The 16,992-nt window shown below is 45.5% G+C and overlaps 1 protein-coding gene and 1 long non-coding RNA gene across 2 annotated transcripts; one reads left to right on the top strand and one right to left on the bottom strand.

Moving 5' to 3' along the window:
• Positions 1-122: 122 nt before the first annotated feature.
• Positions 123-4,118, bottom strand: LOC115599293. Its single transcript, XR_003988283.1, has 3 exons — positions 4,007-4,118; positions 1,831-1,892; positions 123-1,074 (listed from the first exon to the last, which is right to left on the bottom strand). It is a non-coding gene; the product is annotated as an uncharacterized LOC115599293 (long non-coding RNA).
• A 166-nt stretch (positions 4,119-4,284) lies between these two features.
• NUP85 (nucleoporin 85) lies at positions 4,285-16,904 on the top strand. Its single transcript, XM_030461569.1, has 19 exons — positions 4,285-4,395; positions 4,487-4,580; positions 4,655-4,817; positions 5,267-5,337; positions 5,865-5,908; positions 6,687-6,756; positions 7,735-7,856; positions 8,221-8,355; positions 8,874-8,996; positions 9,359-9,490; positions 9,896-10,002; positions 10,275-10,358; positions 10,989-11,054; positions 11,524-11,675; positions 11,768-11,885; positions 13,238-13,338; positions 15,069-15,220; positions 15,849-15,935; positions 16,715-16,904. Exons 1-19 carry the CDS (start codon positions 4,363-4,365, stop codon positions 16,814-16,816), a joined length of 1,956 nt encoding a protein of 651 aa, XP_030317429.1. The 5' UTR covers positions 4,285-4,362; the 3' UTR covers positions 16,817-16,904.
• The last annotated feature ends 88 nt before the right edge of the window (positions 16,905-16,992 follow it).

Raw genomic sequence — 16,992 nt, 5'->3', positions numbered from 1 at the left:
TGCAGTCCATTATCACCACAGAGAAGGACTATACATGAGAACAAGGAGATAAAGGATCTTAAAAGCCACTCTATCCTTCTGCTTTGTACATGCCTTTTTAATGTGAGACTCAAAATGCACGGGGCACTTCACAGAACAAAATAGAAATGCAATTTCCCCGAGGACCTGAAGTTCTATTTTTAGAAATGATGCAACATCACAGAGAAGCCACTGCTGTGAGGAAGGGCTGTGAGGAAGGGCGTCACAAGACCCATGTTGCTCTGCAGCCCTGCTTTATTTTGCTCCTGCCAATTCTTCCCCCTCCCTCTTTGAAGATCTCTGTGCTGCAGGTCCAGGAGGAGGTTTTCATCAGGAGCTGGGATGAAACTTGTCAAGGCCCAAGAGTGACATGAAAGAACTGAATGTTGGACTGTCTTTAAGTGAGGCATCATGAAGGCCAATGTAACAAACAGACCAAGTGTGCTTAAAATGAGACTGGAACATACACTGGGTTTTTTTTTAGAACATACGGGCTTTCCCTTCCACTGCAGAAGTTACATGAGCTCAAAAAAGCTGAGAACTGTTTCAGATGTACCACCATTGGTCTCACCACCAATTACAGTGATCTCCAATCCCAGAGCAGGTTTGTATGAACCTCATTTTCATAGGGCTTTTCCGATTTAGCAACAGAGGAAATTCACAGGAGATTCAGTGGAGCTAACAATAAACAGAGTGCTAAAACCTGCAAAGATAACTGGCTAGACAGCAGCACTCAGAGTGAGCAGCAGGGGAGAAGCCACACTGAGAACTACAAAGAACCCAGTCCTGCAGGGTCCAGGCTGCAGCAGAGGGGGGCAAAGGCAAAGCTTTTTGTCTCTCTGAGCTCCTCCTCTTCAATGCATGGAGTTGGAGGGCAGTGAATGGGGAAGCATCAAAGTGGGGATTCCAGAGAAATTCCATCTCTGGGAAAAAAAATTCCATGTGTTGTTTTCTAAAATGCTTCCATGCTTTCATTCTTGTACAGCAGTTTTATAAGGAAGAAATATGATGTCTCTAGGTCTTGCAGAGCTCTTGGGCTTAATAGTCCACCTTCTTCTGATGAGCACAAGGAATATGGGCATTCAACATACATTCAGTTCTCACAGATTTCAAAACATTAAGATTTTAAAGACTTTAAAACAGCTGCAAGCAGAAGTGTGGTCCTGCAAGCAAAAGCCTACAAAAGCAACACCAGCTTCTTCCAAACTGTGTATTACATTGCAATTAGTTCAATGCAAGTATAGAAAGCTTATTTGAAGGTGCAAGATAGCAGGACAGAAGCTGCTGTCTCAGCCAGGACCTTGAAGGTCTGAGTGACTTACTCAGGCTTTGCTCCTTGTTAATACTAGCTTACCATCAGGAAAACACACTTTGCCTGGGGCACTGCATGTTCTGTGCCTTCCCTGTTGGCAATGCTGGTCATTCCCTCCCTTCCCCAAGCCATGAAATGGCTTTCAAACCTTGTATTTTGCAACTGAGTAATTCTCCTCATTATCAGGACTTGATTTTTTTTCTTTTTCTTTTGCACAACCTCCCACCGCCCTTCTCTTTTTTTGGCCTGACTGTAAAACAATAACACATTTTCTCTTTGCCTTTCTCCCTGGGCTGAGAACCTCTCCTTCAAAGGCTTTTTAAGAAAGATGAAGTTCCATGCTGACACAGTTCCCAGTTCTGCTCAATGACATAGACTGAACATGCACAGAAGCCTTTTTGCAAGGTGTGCAGGAAGGTCTCCCTTCTAGATAAGTACAGACCTCCAGCCAGTGTTCAGAGGAGGACTAAAAAATGTCAAGATTTCATACTAGAACTCACCTGCCCAAGATGACTTCCCCAGGAACCAGCCACCCTCCTTACCAGTTTTGGAGCATCAGATGCTGCAGACATAAAAAGCATTAGAGAGAATAATGTGGACAGCTCATGCCAAGAGACAGCAGGAGGGGACCAAAATATTCCTGCTCCACCTTTGAATGTTTTTCTTTACAAAGGGTGGATCCTGGAGCAGAAGAGGACACTGTCCCACTATTAGATCCACCATCTCAGTCATCAACACTTCTGTCTCCATGTTGATAAAGAGAAAATAAGACCAGTGAGAGCAATGGGCACTCTCCTGGCCTTGCAATGCAGTTGGTAAAGGCTGCTGACCTGCATTCTGGCTGCCTCTCCCTGCACACAGGGCTGCAGCTCCCTACAGAGTGGCCCAGAGACACCAGTGTTCCCCGTGGAAAAGAATAAAAGGAAAGCAAGAAAAACACAAAGAAGAGGGATGCTCTAAGCATTCCCTGCAGGAAAGCCTCAGGTGGCAATTCTGTGGAAAACAGTGACTCCCATCCTTTTAACAGGAAACTTGTTTGCTAGGCAAGTCTCAGATTTCCATTAAGAAAGTTAGCCAGCTCTATAGTAATTATGCATTTTAGTTCATTAGTAGCTTTTGATTACTCTGCCCACACAAGCAGTGAGCTCTCTTTTACTCCAAGGCACTGTGTGGTATCAGAAGCCTTCAGAAGTTTCCTTCTATCAGTCACAAGAAACTGATGTAGTTAAAGAAATAGCACCTCAACCTTGAAGAATGGTTGTAGAAGACCTCTTACTGCTGAGTTTTCAGACATCCAGTTTTGATTTGTATCTAGAGCCATTTCAGTAGTGTGTGAGAGGATATTTTAGATCTAGATAACCAACATCCTCACAAGTCTGCAGTAAGAGCAGCAGCATTTCCTAAGTAGATGAATTTGACTCTGTAAGTTGCACATCCCAGAACTCCCAGAAAATACAGGACTCTTGCTCACAATAAGGATGAACTTTCTTAAAACTGTTCAATCTTAGTTTCTCAAGCAGGTTTCTGAAGATTTAAGTTCTTTTACCCTACAAGCCATTCCTCATGACTGAACTGCCACTTCTCAGCACAGTAAGTCACAACGTGCTCTTAGCAAAGAAAACTGCTTTATTTTTATTGAAAATGAAGGGTGCAGTAGCCAATAAAGTAAAAGACCCAAACAAACCACAATTTAGCAGTGAAGTTTTCCAGCATTTTTTTGTACGAGGACACCAAATGACTTAAGCTATCTTTAAGAATTAATTCTTTGTGAGGCTCTTCAAAAAGCACCAGCCTGAGAGGGATCAGGTTATTCTAGCTGTGAGTTCAACAAGACAGCACTGTTAATATTTTCCTTAAAAGAGTTATCACTGAACAAGTTTGTTAATTAGAGAAACAGGTAAAAAGTGAGGAGTATGAGGAGACAGGGAAGGAGAGTGGAATGGAAGGAAAGGAGCAGCATGTGGTGTTCTATCACACCAAGTTATTCATGGACTCAGGTTCAATTCATCACTACGTGAGCTCCCAGAGTCAGCAGAGGTGAGGAGGCATTTTACAGCAGTTTCATCAGGCAGACTCTGCCTGCTCTTTAGGGGGTCTCAGCTCCCACCCTGGCCCCTGCCAGCCAGAGCAGGAAAATATCTCCTGACCAGAGTTAGTGACCAAGGCACTAGTGCAGAGTGGGCTTCCCAACACCTGCCAGCACTGCTCCCGACCTGCTGTGATCCATCACCAGCTCCAAGCCCATCTCCAACCTGCGAGCAACCCCCGGAGTCATCACACACCATTAGCTACCAAGGTGTTTGCCAGAAAGCTCCAACAACTCTGTCTCAGAGTCACCTTCAGCAATCTGGAGGCTCCTCTGCCTGCAGGTGCTCCCAGTGCGTGAAGAAGGAAGAGAAACTGGTGAGGACAAGGGCAAGCAGGGAACACAAACACAGGGCTGACACCAACCAGACCAGCGCACAGCCGGGGACAGCACCGCGTCCACACACCACTTCGGAACAAGAAAATGAAGTGGATCGTGAGGGAGCGGGCTTCGTCCTTCCCCTCCTCCCGGGCACTGCGAGCCGGGAACCGAGGAGCGGCGTACGGCAACCCCGGCGGCAGCGGCCTCGGAGGGGGACTCGTCCCGCCGTGCCCTGGCCAGGGCTCCGGACGCCCAACCCGGCTCCTTACCCGCGCTCAGCCTCGGCAAAGCGCCGGGGACAGCTCCGGGCGGGAGCGAACCGGGACCAGCCCGGCCCTGCACGTCCCGCCCCAGCGGGGCCTTCGGAGCTGGCGACGCTTCCGGGGCGAGCAGCCGGCGCCTGTCCCGAACCCGGGGAGAATCACGGGGCTCCTTCCGCCGGGCCTGGGCCGCTGCTTCAGCTCGGGGCGGCGGGGGGACAGGGGCGGGGGACAGGGGCAGCGGAACGGGCAGCGGAAGCGGAACGGGCAGCGGAACGGGCAGCGCAGGCAGTGGAGCGGGCAGCCCCGCGGGGCCTCCCGGAGCTCCGGCGGGCGGGAGGCGGGAGGGGAGCGCGGGCGCAGCCATGGAGGAGCTGGATGCGGAGCCGCCGCTGATGGTGCGGGCCGGGGAGGGCAGGGCCGGGAGGGTCCGGGCAGGGGTTGCGGCAGCTGCGGGGGTTTCTGATGAGCCGCCTTTCCCCCTCCCAGGTGGTGCCGGGTGCGGACCCCTCCGCCAGACAGCTGTGCTTCGCCTGGGGCCCCGCCGAGGTCCTGGTGTGCGAGACCCTGTATGGCCGCAGAGGTGAGAGCCGGTCCGGGGAGCGGGCAGGGCGGGCCGGGAGCTTCTGCCCGTGGAGCTGACGGGATGTGTTGCAGGCAGCGGGGAGGCAGGGCCGGGCTCCTCCCGACTCTTCGTGGTCCGCAGGGATCAGGACATCTACATCCAGACCCTGCGGAAACTCTTCAACGAGTCCCACGGGATCTTCATCGGGCTCCAGCGGAGCGAGGAGGAGCTGGCGGGGAAGTCGCGCAAGGCGCAGTGAGTGGATGGAGGGGGGGAAGCGGGGAAAACTTGGAATCCTGGGTTCAGTTTTGAGGTCCTTATTTTAAGGACATTGGAGCATCCCCAGAAGAGGACTAGGGAAGGGTTTGGAGCACAAGTCTTATGAAGGGTGGCTGGGGACCCGGGGGAGTTCAGTCTGCAGAATAGGAGGCTGTAGCAAGGTGTCAGTCTCTTCTCCCAAGGAACAAGTGAGACATTAAGAGGAAATATCCTCAAGTTATGCCAAGGGAGGTTTGGGTATTAGGGAAGATTGACTCACTGAGAGGGAGTAATTTTACAAAGCAAGGCCCTGATCCTTCCAGTAACAGTGCTGGGCAGTGCTGTAGCTGGGAATGTCTGCCCTGTGCAGAAACTGTTGAGGCTTTAGTGGGCAGTTGGCATGAGACTAAAAGCAGCTCCCTAATCAAAGCCTTTGTGTTTGACAGATTGGTTCAAGTGAGTAAAAACTACAGATCAGTGATAAGAGCCTGTATGGAGGACATGCATCAGGCAGCAAGTAAGTTTATTCTCTTACTGCAGTAAAAGAAAAACTCTAGTTGTGACTATAAAAGAAGGATTTCAGTTATAAATTACCACAGCTACTGTAAAAACAGCATGCAGAGATTTCAGTAACTGTCAAGACTCCTTTTCCATCAGGGAGATTTTCAAGATGGTTTGTAAATGTGGTCAGAGATATTTTACCCCCCCACCATGTTTTCACTGGTTTTCTGGGGACTTGAAAGTCTTTTCCTGTTTTGGGTTGCATTTTTTTTTGGAAACTGAGTCCAAATTAACAGCTTGCTTCCCCCCCCAAAGTGGGAGATTTTACTCTTCCTTTCCATCCTTGCCTTGTAGCCATACCCAGATTTGCAGAGGATTCATTAAAAAAAAATTACAAAGTTTATATAAAGTTAGCTTAGCCTTCTGTGTACTCAGCTAGGTCTGTGCTTAATAAGTGATCTGGTGCTGTCTTTATTTGTGAGGCCAAAAAGAGCTGTAAAAGGCAAATATGTTGCTCTTTGACTTTCCTTTTTCTTCCCTCAGTTTCAACCCAGGATGCTGCCCTGCAGACCCAGTACAGCACTCAGGTAATCTGCAGCCCTGGCAGGTAGTCACAACTGAAGGCACCTCACCAGCTGGTAAAGTCATCAAGGCCAGCACTGTGGCAGGGGGCACTTTAGATTTAACTCTGGCTTAGTATATTGGGTACAGTTTGTAACCAAGAGGAAATGGGAATAAACAGTTGGCTCCTGTATTTCTAAAACAATAAAAAGACACCAAACATCAGGATTCACTGCCATTTCTTAAACAAATATCCAGTGTTATAGGTGTGATGTTTTTTTGTCATCTTAAAGTCAGCTCTGGACCAGTGTTCACCTGTCTGAAATTTCACCAAGCTCAAGCACTCAGGTTCCAGTCAGAGCCTTGTAGCAACCTTTAGGTGTTCATCAGGAATTGTCAAGACACCAGAAGAGGGTTATGTGAGCAGAGTGCTCACAGTAGTTTTGTCCTATTAGCTGCAGTGATGGTGCTTAATTTGCCTCCCTTTTTCCTTGATGTTCTTTTTGTTAAATATTAAGAGTGCAAAAAGGCTGAAAGTAGCACTGTTCAGTGTAGCCCACTGATGACAGATTTATTATTGCATTTAAATACTCAAACAGCTTCAGTGTTTTCCAAGCTGAATGTGTGTAGAGAAGTTGTGGCCTGTTTCTGTCTTAGTTTTTATCTCTGAAATGTCAGTATGACATCTTGTCTGTAGGAACAGAGCTTAACTGATTGCTCCTGACAGCAGATATCTTTGTGTGATTAAAAGAAACATAACTGGAATTATTACTAAATCTGAAGCATGGTCATGCTTTTCTTCAGGTTTCTATTCTGTCTGCAATGGAGCTGATCTGGAACCTGTGTGAGATTCTGTTCATTGAAGCAGCTGCAGGTGAGCAGGGAACTATCCTGATGTTAAAGCTGAAGGGCTTTTTGTTTGCATATTTATTTGTTTAAAATGCCTGTAGCAGCCATTGTACCATATTTGAATATGTTTTAGAGATATGACGAGTGTCAGTGAGCCTTTTAATACCTCTTCTGCCTCAGTAAATTGCCTTTTTCATACTGAATTATGCCAAGCTATTAGATTTGCCTTGTACTTTTCCTCCTTATATATAGATCACTGCAATTTGAATCATATTTTTGACAGAAGGGTAGTGAAGAAGAGGAATATCAAAGGTTGTTGCCAATTTATTTAACTTTTAAGCATAAACACATCTTTAAGCATCAAATAGGTTGATGCCAGCTGACATTTACACAATGTCTGATGCAACTCCTTGACTTCAGGATGCTGTTTTTGAAGTCAGCTTGTTTACACTTGGTTTTTAAGTCATAAATATTGTTTTAAGGAAATCAGATTATGCAAACAAATCCACACTACTTGCACAGTCCTAGAATTCAGAAGAGAGATTCATAAATTGTGGATTGCTTAATTTGAAGAAAGGTTGATCACCTAGTGCCAGATTTCTGGTTCAAGTGTTGGACTCGATGATCTCTGAGGTCCCTTCCAACCCAGCCAATTCTATGATTCTATGATTCTTCCTCATATTCAGCTAATAATAACAAATTGATGCAAAATTAAACAGAACCATTCCATATGTCTTTTGGCATTGCAAGAGTTATGATCTGAGTCACTCACCTCTAATTTCTTCAGGTAAGCTGGTTAGGGTTTGGGGTTTTCTGCTGGGCTGTGCTGCTCTTCTGTCTAGAATTTTCCACACTGAAATCTGCCAGCAGCCTGGTGCTTAAGGAACTGTGTTCCTTTGTAATTTGAGCGTAGCAGGTAGAAATCCAATCAGTGAACCTCATCTAATGAGCATGGCAAACAGCAGTTTGGGAACTAACAGGATGAAATCTTCTCTGCCTGAAGCTGGGCCCCTCCTGCTTCGCCTCCTTGACTGGGTTCGACTTCACGTCTGTGATGTGGACAACATGGTCCGTGAGGTCCTGAGCAGTGAGAATCCATCAAAACATGAGCTCTTCTGGAACGTGGTGAGTGGAGTCACCTACAAGGTTCTTGAACAAAGGAAATTCATGCTTGTGTGTTCTGCCCTCCTCTTCCCCACCCAATGCTAGATGATATCTCAGACTGATACCAGCAACACTCTGCTGCCTGCCTGTATAGGTTTTAAGATGAAGCCACCCTGAAGATCTTCCTCTACCTCATTCCCATCCCAATCCTTTCATTTTCATGACCCATAGAGGGCAAGACTTACACTGTGTATTTGAATTATCAGGGCCTACAGCACTTTAACTCCACTGAAGTTGCTAGCTCACCAGTTGGAATTCCCCTCTGAGGTTCCTCCTGGGTGTTTGGTGTCCCTGCCCAGTGCTGACAGTCAGGTGGTGTTTTCAGGTGGATGTCTTTGTGCTGCAAGGCCGAATGGATGAAGCAAGGCACCTGCTCTCCAAGGAAGCCAGTGCCAATCCCACATCAGCAAACATGTGCAGAATCTTGGATGACTTGATGAAGAAGATGCCTGTGCCCAGTGTATGTATAAAGTGGATTGTTTTCATTCAGTTCCATTGGGAAGAGAGAGCCATCTGTAACACCACAATTTGTTCATCATTAGAACACCTCAGTCTTAATCTTTTACAGTAATAATATTTGTCCTTGAATTGCCCAAAAACCCCAACTATTCAGATAAAAAAGGCAGCAGATTTACACAGTTAGACCACTTTCACAGCAGGATACATTCTCTAGTTGTCTGAAGCAATTCCTGTTGAGAACTGTTCTCATGTACAGAATATTTTCAGACTACTTTACCAGTAGAGTTTCCCTCACTTGGAGTCATTTCCTTGTGGAGGAGAAATGGCTGCTGCATCACAGGAATCTCTGATGGGCTCAGCTTTGATTCAGATGAGTCAAGTCAGACATTTCGCATGCAGCTGTAGGACAAGGAACAATTTCTTGGCAGTCCTCTAATTAGCTTTTTATCATTAAGAACTGAGTTCAGCCCAAGCAACTGTTGCAATTTGCCATTATTTTATGGATTTTACCCTCTTCAGCTTGGCAACACCCAGACACTGACTGAGATGGAGCTGAAATGGCAGCACTGGCATGAGGAATGTCAGCGGTACCTACAGGATGGAACTTTTGCTTCCAATTCCCACATGGAATCCATCTGCAAGGTATGTTTTTTGCTGGGAAGGAAGGAAAGTGGACAAGTATTGGATCCATCCTTGTGTATTTCAGGAGCCCTGTATAGCTGTAAGTAACATTAATATGCTGGATAATCTGTTCATTAAAGCAGGAGATTTCTGTACACTGCTCTTTGTTTTGCAGCAATCTTTGCAAGGACAGGCAGATGATTTTCTTTTTGTGTCCAAGGCCATGAGGCTGATTAGGAAACTGGGCTCTGAGAAGGATCTTTGTGCTTTGTTATTTGATTAAATCCTGAGCTTTGCAGAATGGAAGCAGTGCCTCCGAAGGGTTACCATGCTGCTGTGTAGGTTGCTGAATTTGCAGAATTCCTCCTGGTTTTCTCCATTAGATCCTGCTGGGAGATGAGGATGCCATCCTGGAGAAGAAAGAGCTCATGACCACTTGGTACCACTTCCTGGTGACCCGCCTGCTCTATTCCCACCCAACTGTGAAGCCAATGGACCTGAGGTTTTATGCACAGGCATGACATTGAATTCTTTATATATTTTCCACCTTCCCATGCACACAAGGGTTACTGCACTTAACGAAAAACTTCAGGAGGGTTGACATCTTACCACAGCTACATACCTGTAAGATATTTTCTAGAATTTGTAAGTGGAGTGGGAGACTCAAAGAATGGACCAATAATTGTTGAAGACCCAGTCCCTCTTCAGTGTCTGATGTTACCAGTTGTGCTCCTGCAAATTGTTTTCCCAGTTTCCTTATGCTAAAATAAGGAAAAATATTTTTGTTAATATCTTCAGTCTCTGTGGCATATTATTTCCCACAAAGTAACCTAAATGAGGGTGCTACATCCAAACAAATGGCTTCCTTTTACCATCTCACAACCTCTGCATTTATCATGCCTTGTAATCTCATTCCACAGTCTAGTATGGACCTGTTCCTGGGTGGGGAAAGCAGCCCTGAGCCTCTGGACACGATTTTAATGGCAGCCTTTGAATTTGAAATGCATCAAGTGATCAAGGAATGCAGGTCGAGTATTAAGTTTCTTACTTCTATGTGCATTCACTCCAGCAGTGTTTGGGGTACAGGACATGGGTACTACCCACCTGATCAACCTTTCCAAGAATTAAGCAAGAAGCTGTGAAGCAGGCAGCAATTAAGTATTCCATGAAGTCTGGGACATTGCAACCAGACATTAATACAGCTCAGTATTGGCAAGAAATCCCTGTGGAAAACCTGACACATTCCTTGGCAGTGACTAGGCTTAAGTTTTGTTTTCCTTTTGCTTGCTCCCTATACAGCATTGCCCTGAGCAACTGGTGGTTTGTGGCTCATCTGACTGACTTACTGGATCATTGTAAACTCCTGCAATCTCACAATCTCTAGTGAGTATTTATTTGCACTGATTGTTCAGACACCAAGAAGCAAGGATGGCTGAAATGGCACTGTGGGGTTTGCCTGAAAAGGACCATCAGGATTCTGCATTTCCAGAAGATGCAGAATAAAGATGCTGCATCCTCCTCTGCAGTTATGGGCAGTGCAGGAGCTCTGAGGAGCAGAAGCAGTTGCTGACCTGATGCATCTGATATGATACTTAACAGTGCCTCAGTACAGTGTTAGGATTTTCAAGAAATATAATTTTATCTGAGATATAATCAAGGGCCCAAATGTTTCTGAGTATTTGGGATGGTGGGGAACTCCTCTTTAGAATTTCCATGCTTATGCTTTGAATAAATTTAAGTTTGAATAATTGAATTTTGCCAACTGAATTTCCTTGAAGTTTGTTTCTTAAACCACTTTCCCTAAGTTATATTTGCTAAGTGCTGTAAATACTTGGCATGTTTCCTCAAGAAGAAAGCTGACCAGCATGCTTAGGCTTGGGATACAAAGCTAGTTAAGAGCCTGTGAGAAAAGCATGCTGCAGAAATGAAAAATACTTGTGAAATAAAATCATCAGGTTTTTACAATGAGGTGCAAACAATAGTGCCTGTTTCTTTTCTCTTTCCCCTCCTCAGTTTTGGTTCCAATATGCGGGAATTCCTTCTGCTCGAGTATGCCTCAGGACTCTTCTCCCATCACAGGTAGTAACTTTTTTTTTCCTTTGTATTTTTTTTTTTTTTCTTTTCTTTTTTTTTTTTTCCTCAGAGGCAAGACAAATATCAAAGCAGACAAAACAAATAACTACATGCTAGTGAAGTAAAAAGGCAAAAACTTACAGGAGCCACTGTCCCTAAGGATCACCAGAGCATTTCCTTTCTTGACTTAAAGATCTGTTAGAACCCACCAAGTGTGTTGACCAGGACAAAATGGCTCCTGATACTGTGGCTCTTTTGGTACCAAGCAAAAAAGCAAAGCACTGGTGAGCTGCAGGTATTCCAGATCTGGATAATAGGAGGCTGGTATTTGGTAGCAAGTAAAAATCATTTTAGCTCTGAGTACTAAATTAATGAGCTAACTGTTATTAGTGCAGCTTCAGATTCTCCTTGTAGCTTTACTATTGTCCTTATTTATGTGACTGGAAACCTTGATGATTTGTTTCCCCTCTCCCAGCCTGTGGCAGCTGGGGGTTGATTACTTTGACCACTGCCCAGAGTATGGCAGAGTCTATCTGGAGCTCCACATCGAGCGGATCCCCCTCAACACAGAACAGAAAGCTCTCAAAGTGCTGAGGATCTGTGAGCAGAGGCAGATGAATGAACAAGGTGGGTGACTCATAAATCTCATTGTTTTATAGCCATACAAGTGAACCTCCTGAAACTAATTCTTTCCCTCTTCTCCTCTGTTTTCTCCTCAGTTCGTAGCATCTGTAAAATCATGGCCATGAAAGCTCTGCGGAACAATCGCTTGGGCTCTGCCCTGTCCTGGAGCATCAGAGCTAAGGATGCAGCTTTTGCTACACTGATCTCTGATCGGTGAGTCAGTCAGAAGCTGTCAGATGCTGCAGGGGGGTGGGAGAACTGGAAAGGAAGCTACTGTCCTGCTATGGACCAGAGAAGCTCCTGCTGCAGGCAGATTGGGATTGTCTTTCCCTCAGAGCAGGAACCTGCAGACTGGAGAACATCTCTGGTGCTCTCACCTGCAGTACCCCAGCTGTTTCTGTTCTACACTGGTTTACTACATAAAATCTAGAGGTGAAACAGATTTGCTTTAGTCCAACCCTCTTAGACCTTGCTTTGATAAACATTTATTTTGTCAAATATCTCTATTTTCTGCACTGTCCTTTCACTTGCTCTGGTACAGCTGAACCAGGGAACTGATGTGGGTGGAGGAAAATCCCCTTTTGTGCTTCATTCAGCAGATTATTTTTAACCAGTCTAATTCACCCTGCAGTCTCCAAACAAGTCAGTGGGAGCCACTTAACTCACCATTTCTGCAAAAAATGGCAAGCCACAATTATCTCTAACAAAAGAGCAGAATTTTGTTCTACTGGTTTTTCACAAGCTTGTCACAGTATCTGACCTTTCAGAGGTGGGAAGGTTGTTACCAATTGAACCGAGTGCCAACACTTAGCCTAAAGTGAGTGCCAACCTTAGACAAAAGATAAAACAACTCTCTGTGGTTTTTAATCTCTACCAATCCATGTAATGGATTTTTTTGCTAATTGGAAATAGGCAGGTACCAATCTCTTTGCATAGTTAAGAGTATAATTTTGAAATTATCACCCTGGGTAGGTGGCCAGGCAATACTTCCATCCTTCAGCAGTAAAAAAGGGAATACAATAAGAGATTGCTGGGTTGTTGTTTTTTTACATTTGTTGTTTGAGGGAGTGGGAATCATTGTGTTTCTTTCAACAGAAGGTGAAAGAAAACCATCACAGGAAGCAGTTCTGAAAAAAAAACCAACCCATAATGAAGGCTGTGACAAAACAGATGAAAAGCTTTTAGAATTGTTTTTGTTCCTGCTGCTTATCAGCTTTTTTTTTTTTTTACAAGGCAGAAAAATAGAGCTTTTGTTATGATCTGGGAGTGTTCTTTTTGTATCCACCAACCTCAGCTTCCTGTGCTCCTTCCTTCCCTTACTCCTGTTGAAGAATAGATCTCAGATACCACAAAATCCAAAGAATAAATCCTGTCTGTTAAAGGCACATTACACCAGTTCATTGGCCACTCCCTGGGAATATTTTGGTGTCTTCTGAAACCTCCATGGGAGGTTGATTAGGATGGAACTCAGTGGTATGGCAAAGTTTTCTGAGAAGGGATTAGCAGATACAAAATTATGTGGATTATGTTCTCCCCTTGAAGCTTTTGTGTTATTTTCACTCTAGATTCCTGAAGGACTACTGTGAAAGGGGCTGCTTCTCAGACTTAGACCTCATTGATAATTTGGGACCATCCATGCTGCTGAGTGACAGGCTAACATTTCTTGGTAAGAAGCACCTCCAGTTTTCATTCTGGTCTGTTGTTTAGAACATAGCTAACTCCATGGAATTATTTGGATTTTTTCCTTCCTCCATCCTGGTTTGGTGATGAGGGGAAACCAAATGACTGAATGTGATGTGGGATGCAGCCTGCTTGCTACCAGGAGGCTGCATTTCCAATTGCACTCACAGTAGGCATCTGTTCTGCACTGCTTTGAGCAGGATCATCTCAAATTGTGACATGTGTATCTTGCCTCTTTTCTAATCTCTTTCCAGACTGTGTCACTACCTAGAGAGTCTTAGAATTATTAGCAAACACAATCTGGAAGACCTTACGGGGCTTCCCTAGAAGACTAAACCACTGGTTTAAGATATTTTGACAATATGATCATTCTACTAACTTTATAAGAAGTTCTTCAAAATCTCAACATCTTTGATTGGTTCAGGGTGCCAGTTTCAGGCTCACTCAAACAGCAGAGCTCTCAGACCCTTTCACTTTAGCAGCTGAGCCAAATAACAGCAGAGGGGCCTCCAGCTCTTTTCCTTTACACACCACAGCTTCCTCCTCCTGGCAGGGTCAAATGCAGGCTGTGGTAATGCCCATCAAGCTGCAGTTGCTCTGTGGCTTCTGATTAATGGACCAAGACAGGAAATGGAGCTAAAATGCATCTTTCTCTGGAGCTGTGGCAGTTAGCAAGCCCAGTTACTGCAGCCAAAATCTAATAGCAATCTGGAGCAGCTGTTGGCAATTGGACTGACTCCCCTCTGGCTGACACCAGCATTACAGTGAGGTTGATGCTGAATTTGATCTGTTCCCATGTGGTCCAAAGGTTGCAAAACTGCAACTGTGTTTTCTTCATTTAAACCTTATCCAAAATTAAGCCTAGAAGCTGTGATTTACCTAACAGGTAACCCCTCATTCCTCTGTATGCCCAGTGTCTCCCAGTGCATCACTCCCAAAGATTTGTAGTTGGTGCAACTGTGCTTGTAGAGAAATCACCTCCCTTCCTGTTTTTTACGAAAAATCCTGAAAGGCCTGAGCATATTTCATGTTTTTCTTCTGGAGATTTTAGGAATATCAGCTCTACTTTTGCTAGACAAGCTTCACAGGTCTCTATCTTGAGCTCAGTCAAAGGTGAATGGGAATCATCACATCCAGTACCCTGACAGCTCAGTGGGTACAAACAAAGGTGCAGAATAAAACTCACTTTCATCCTCTGCCAGTTCTCTTGTGCTGGGAATTGATCTAAGTAGTTCTTAACAAAAGCAGAACTTTCCACATGAACAAAAATCTCAGTTTCCATTTGAACAGTCAGGAAGACAACAAAACCTTTCAGAGTTCCTGATATTCTGCAGTATCAAAAGAACATTCAGCCCCCTGCCTCTCCCCTCCCATGCCTGGTTTCTGCAGACACCACCAGCCTCTCTGAGCCACTCCTGCTGTTGATCACCCTGCAAACACTCAGCACTCACACACAAGAACAGCAGCAGGTTTCTAGCTGCCACTTCAGCCTCAGTTTCCACCTTCCTTCATGCCTGAGCTTCCCATTCCCTCAGACACAGCTGTGGGAGACATTTCAGGTGGAGATAGTTCTACCACAGGTTTCACAGGAGCAAACAGACCCATCCCAGGGACAGACATCCTCCCAGGATCACAGACATCCTCCCAGGATGCTGGGCCTGAGCAGGTCTGACAGACACTGACACCTTTCTACCCCCTCCCAACACCCCTGTGCAGGGAAGTACCGGGAGTTCCACCGGCTGTATGGGGAGAAGAGGTTCTCTGAAGCTGCCAAGTTGCTGTTGATGCTGATGACTGCTCACATTGCTCCTTGCTCCTTCTGGATGACACTGCTGACAGATGCCCTTCCCCTGCTGGAGCAGAAAGAGGTGAGCAGGCTGGTCACATGTGTCAGAGCCACCCACATCCTTTCTTTACTTCCCAAAAGGATACCCCAGGCTGGTGACCCCTCCTTTCTGTCCCCAAGCAAGGACTTGCATTTCCAGTGCAAAAAAAAAAAAATCAACTTTTGGCAGTTTCAGAGCTGCACATTTTAAGTGCCCTGCCAGTGGGAGCACAGGACCCAGGGCAGGATAATGTAACTTTGTTCTTTGCTTTTAGAAAACAGCAGTGGAAAACATTCCTGCTGATAATTTAAGTACTCACTGCATCCAGTTCCTTCTGGTTCTTGGCTTGAAGATTGTTCTAGTGTGCTTCCCTCTTCTAAGCTGTTTTTTGCTCCAAGATCCATCAAGAACATGGCAGTTCAGCAGTTTCAGACCCATGGACTGGATGAAGCCCAGAGCCCCTTCCTTGCTGACTCTGCTTTGTGCAGGAGGTGGCACCAGAGACCTCCCAATGTCACTTACAGCCTGAATTGGCCTCTGATCCTGTAACTTAAAGAGTTAGAATGGATCTCAGGGAGTGTGAAAGCCTTAGTTTGCTCTCAGTTATATTCTCAGACTGTGTGAGGCCCTTAAACTTGATTGTTTTCACTAAATATGTCTGTTCCCACAGGTGATATTTTCAGCAGAGCAGACGTACGAGTTGATGCGATGCCTGGAAGACCTGACAGCAGGGAAGCTGGATAAGCAGAAATTCCAGGTAGTTTCTGTTTTGAGAACAACTGGATAATGAATGAGTGGAGCTATGGGGAGGGTCAGGGGAAATGCTTTACATTTATATTCCTGCTTGGGGGCAGAAAAGAGGGAGAGCCTGGGTTACCAAGGCTGGTGTGTGGTGGTACTGGACAGCCAGATGGGGGGTATCATACAGTCCCATACTGGCTGGGGTTGGAGGGGACCTCAGAGCTCATCCAGTCCCCGCCCCCATCATGGTCAGGGACACCTCCCACAGCCCAGGGTGCTCCAAGCCCCATCCAGCCTGGGCTGAGACACTGCCAGGGATGGGGCAGCCACAACTTCCCTGGGAAACCTGGGCCAGTGTCATCAAGAGATCCTAAGTCTAGGCAGAAACCAGTACAGGAGCACTGCCCCTCCTCACTGTTCTGCTGCTTTGGACTGTGATGCTTTCCCAAGGTTAATGATTGGAAATTACACAGGCAATGAAAAGCTGAGATGCTGCCATTGTAACAGCTCAAGCTGTGAAACTTTCCAGGCACAGAACAGGGAGCCATTTGCTCCACATGCAAACCTCCATAGCTGCCAGAAAGGGGAAAGGCTTGGCAATGCTGTCTTGTGTTGATCTAAAAAAATAGGAAATGTGGCTTTTATTCTTCTCAGGAGGTCCCTCTGACAGGTAAATACACCTCTACTCTTCCTTTTAATCACCTGCATCCTGACTTTCCAAAACTCAGTTAAAAGAACCCACCAGCTCATTCCTGTGTGTAGCAGCAGCCTGACCCAAACTCTGCTCACTTTTAGGATGATGATGATGAGACAATGAAAGTGGAAATGCTGAGGCTTGCTCTTGCTCGGAATCTTGCACGAGTCATTGTCAAAGAGGGCACGTTGGAAGGATCCTGAATACAGTAATGTGGGATTTTATTCAGCCTTTGTGGCTCACTGTACATAAACCTGACTGCTTTTCTAAGAATAAATGTCTTGTTTTGCATACTGTGTGGGGATTTGTTCTCCTCTCCCATAAACATAACTTGAAAAAAAAAAAAAATGTTAACTTGTAAGAAGCAGCCACATCAAGA

Source organism: Calypte anna, chromosome 18, assembly GCF_003957555.1.
Source record: "Calypte anna isolate BGI_N300 chromosome 18, bCalAnn1_v1.p, whole genome shotgun sequence".
NCBI lineage: Eukaryota > Metazoa > Chordata > Aves > Apodiformes > Trochilidae > Calypte > Calypte anna.
The sequence above is the reverse complement of the archived record's forward strand: the minus strand, read 5'-3'. Positions and strand labels throughout refer to the sequence as shown.

What these genes read in the sequence shown, in the direction of transcription:
- NUP85 (XM_030461569.1), top strand. Translation starts at nt 4,363, where the DNA reads ATGGAGGAGCTGGATGCGGAGCCGCCGCTGATG. An exon ending in ATGCGGAGCCGCCGCTGATG is followed by an intron (nt 4,396 to 4,486) that starts GTGCGGGCCGGG and finishes TCCCCCTCCCAG; the next exon opens with GTGGTGCCGGGTGCGGACCC. An exon ending in GGACTCTTCTCCCATCACAG is followed by an intron (nt 11,055 to 11,523) that starts GTAGTAACTTTT and finishes CCCCTCTCCCAG; the next exon opens with CCTGTGGCAGCTGGGGGTTG.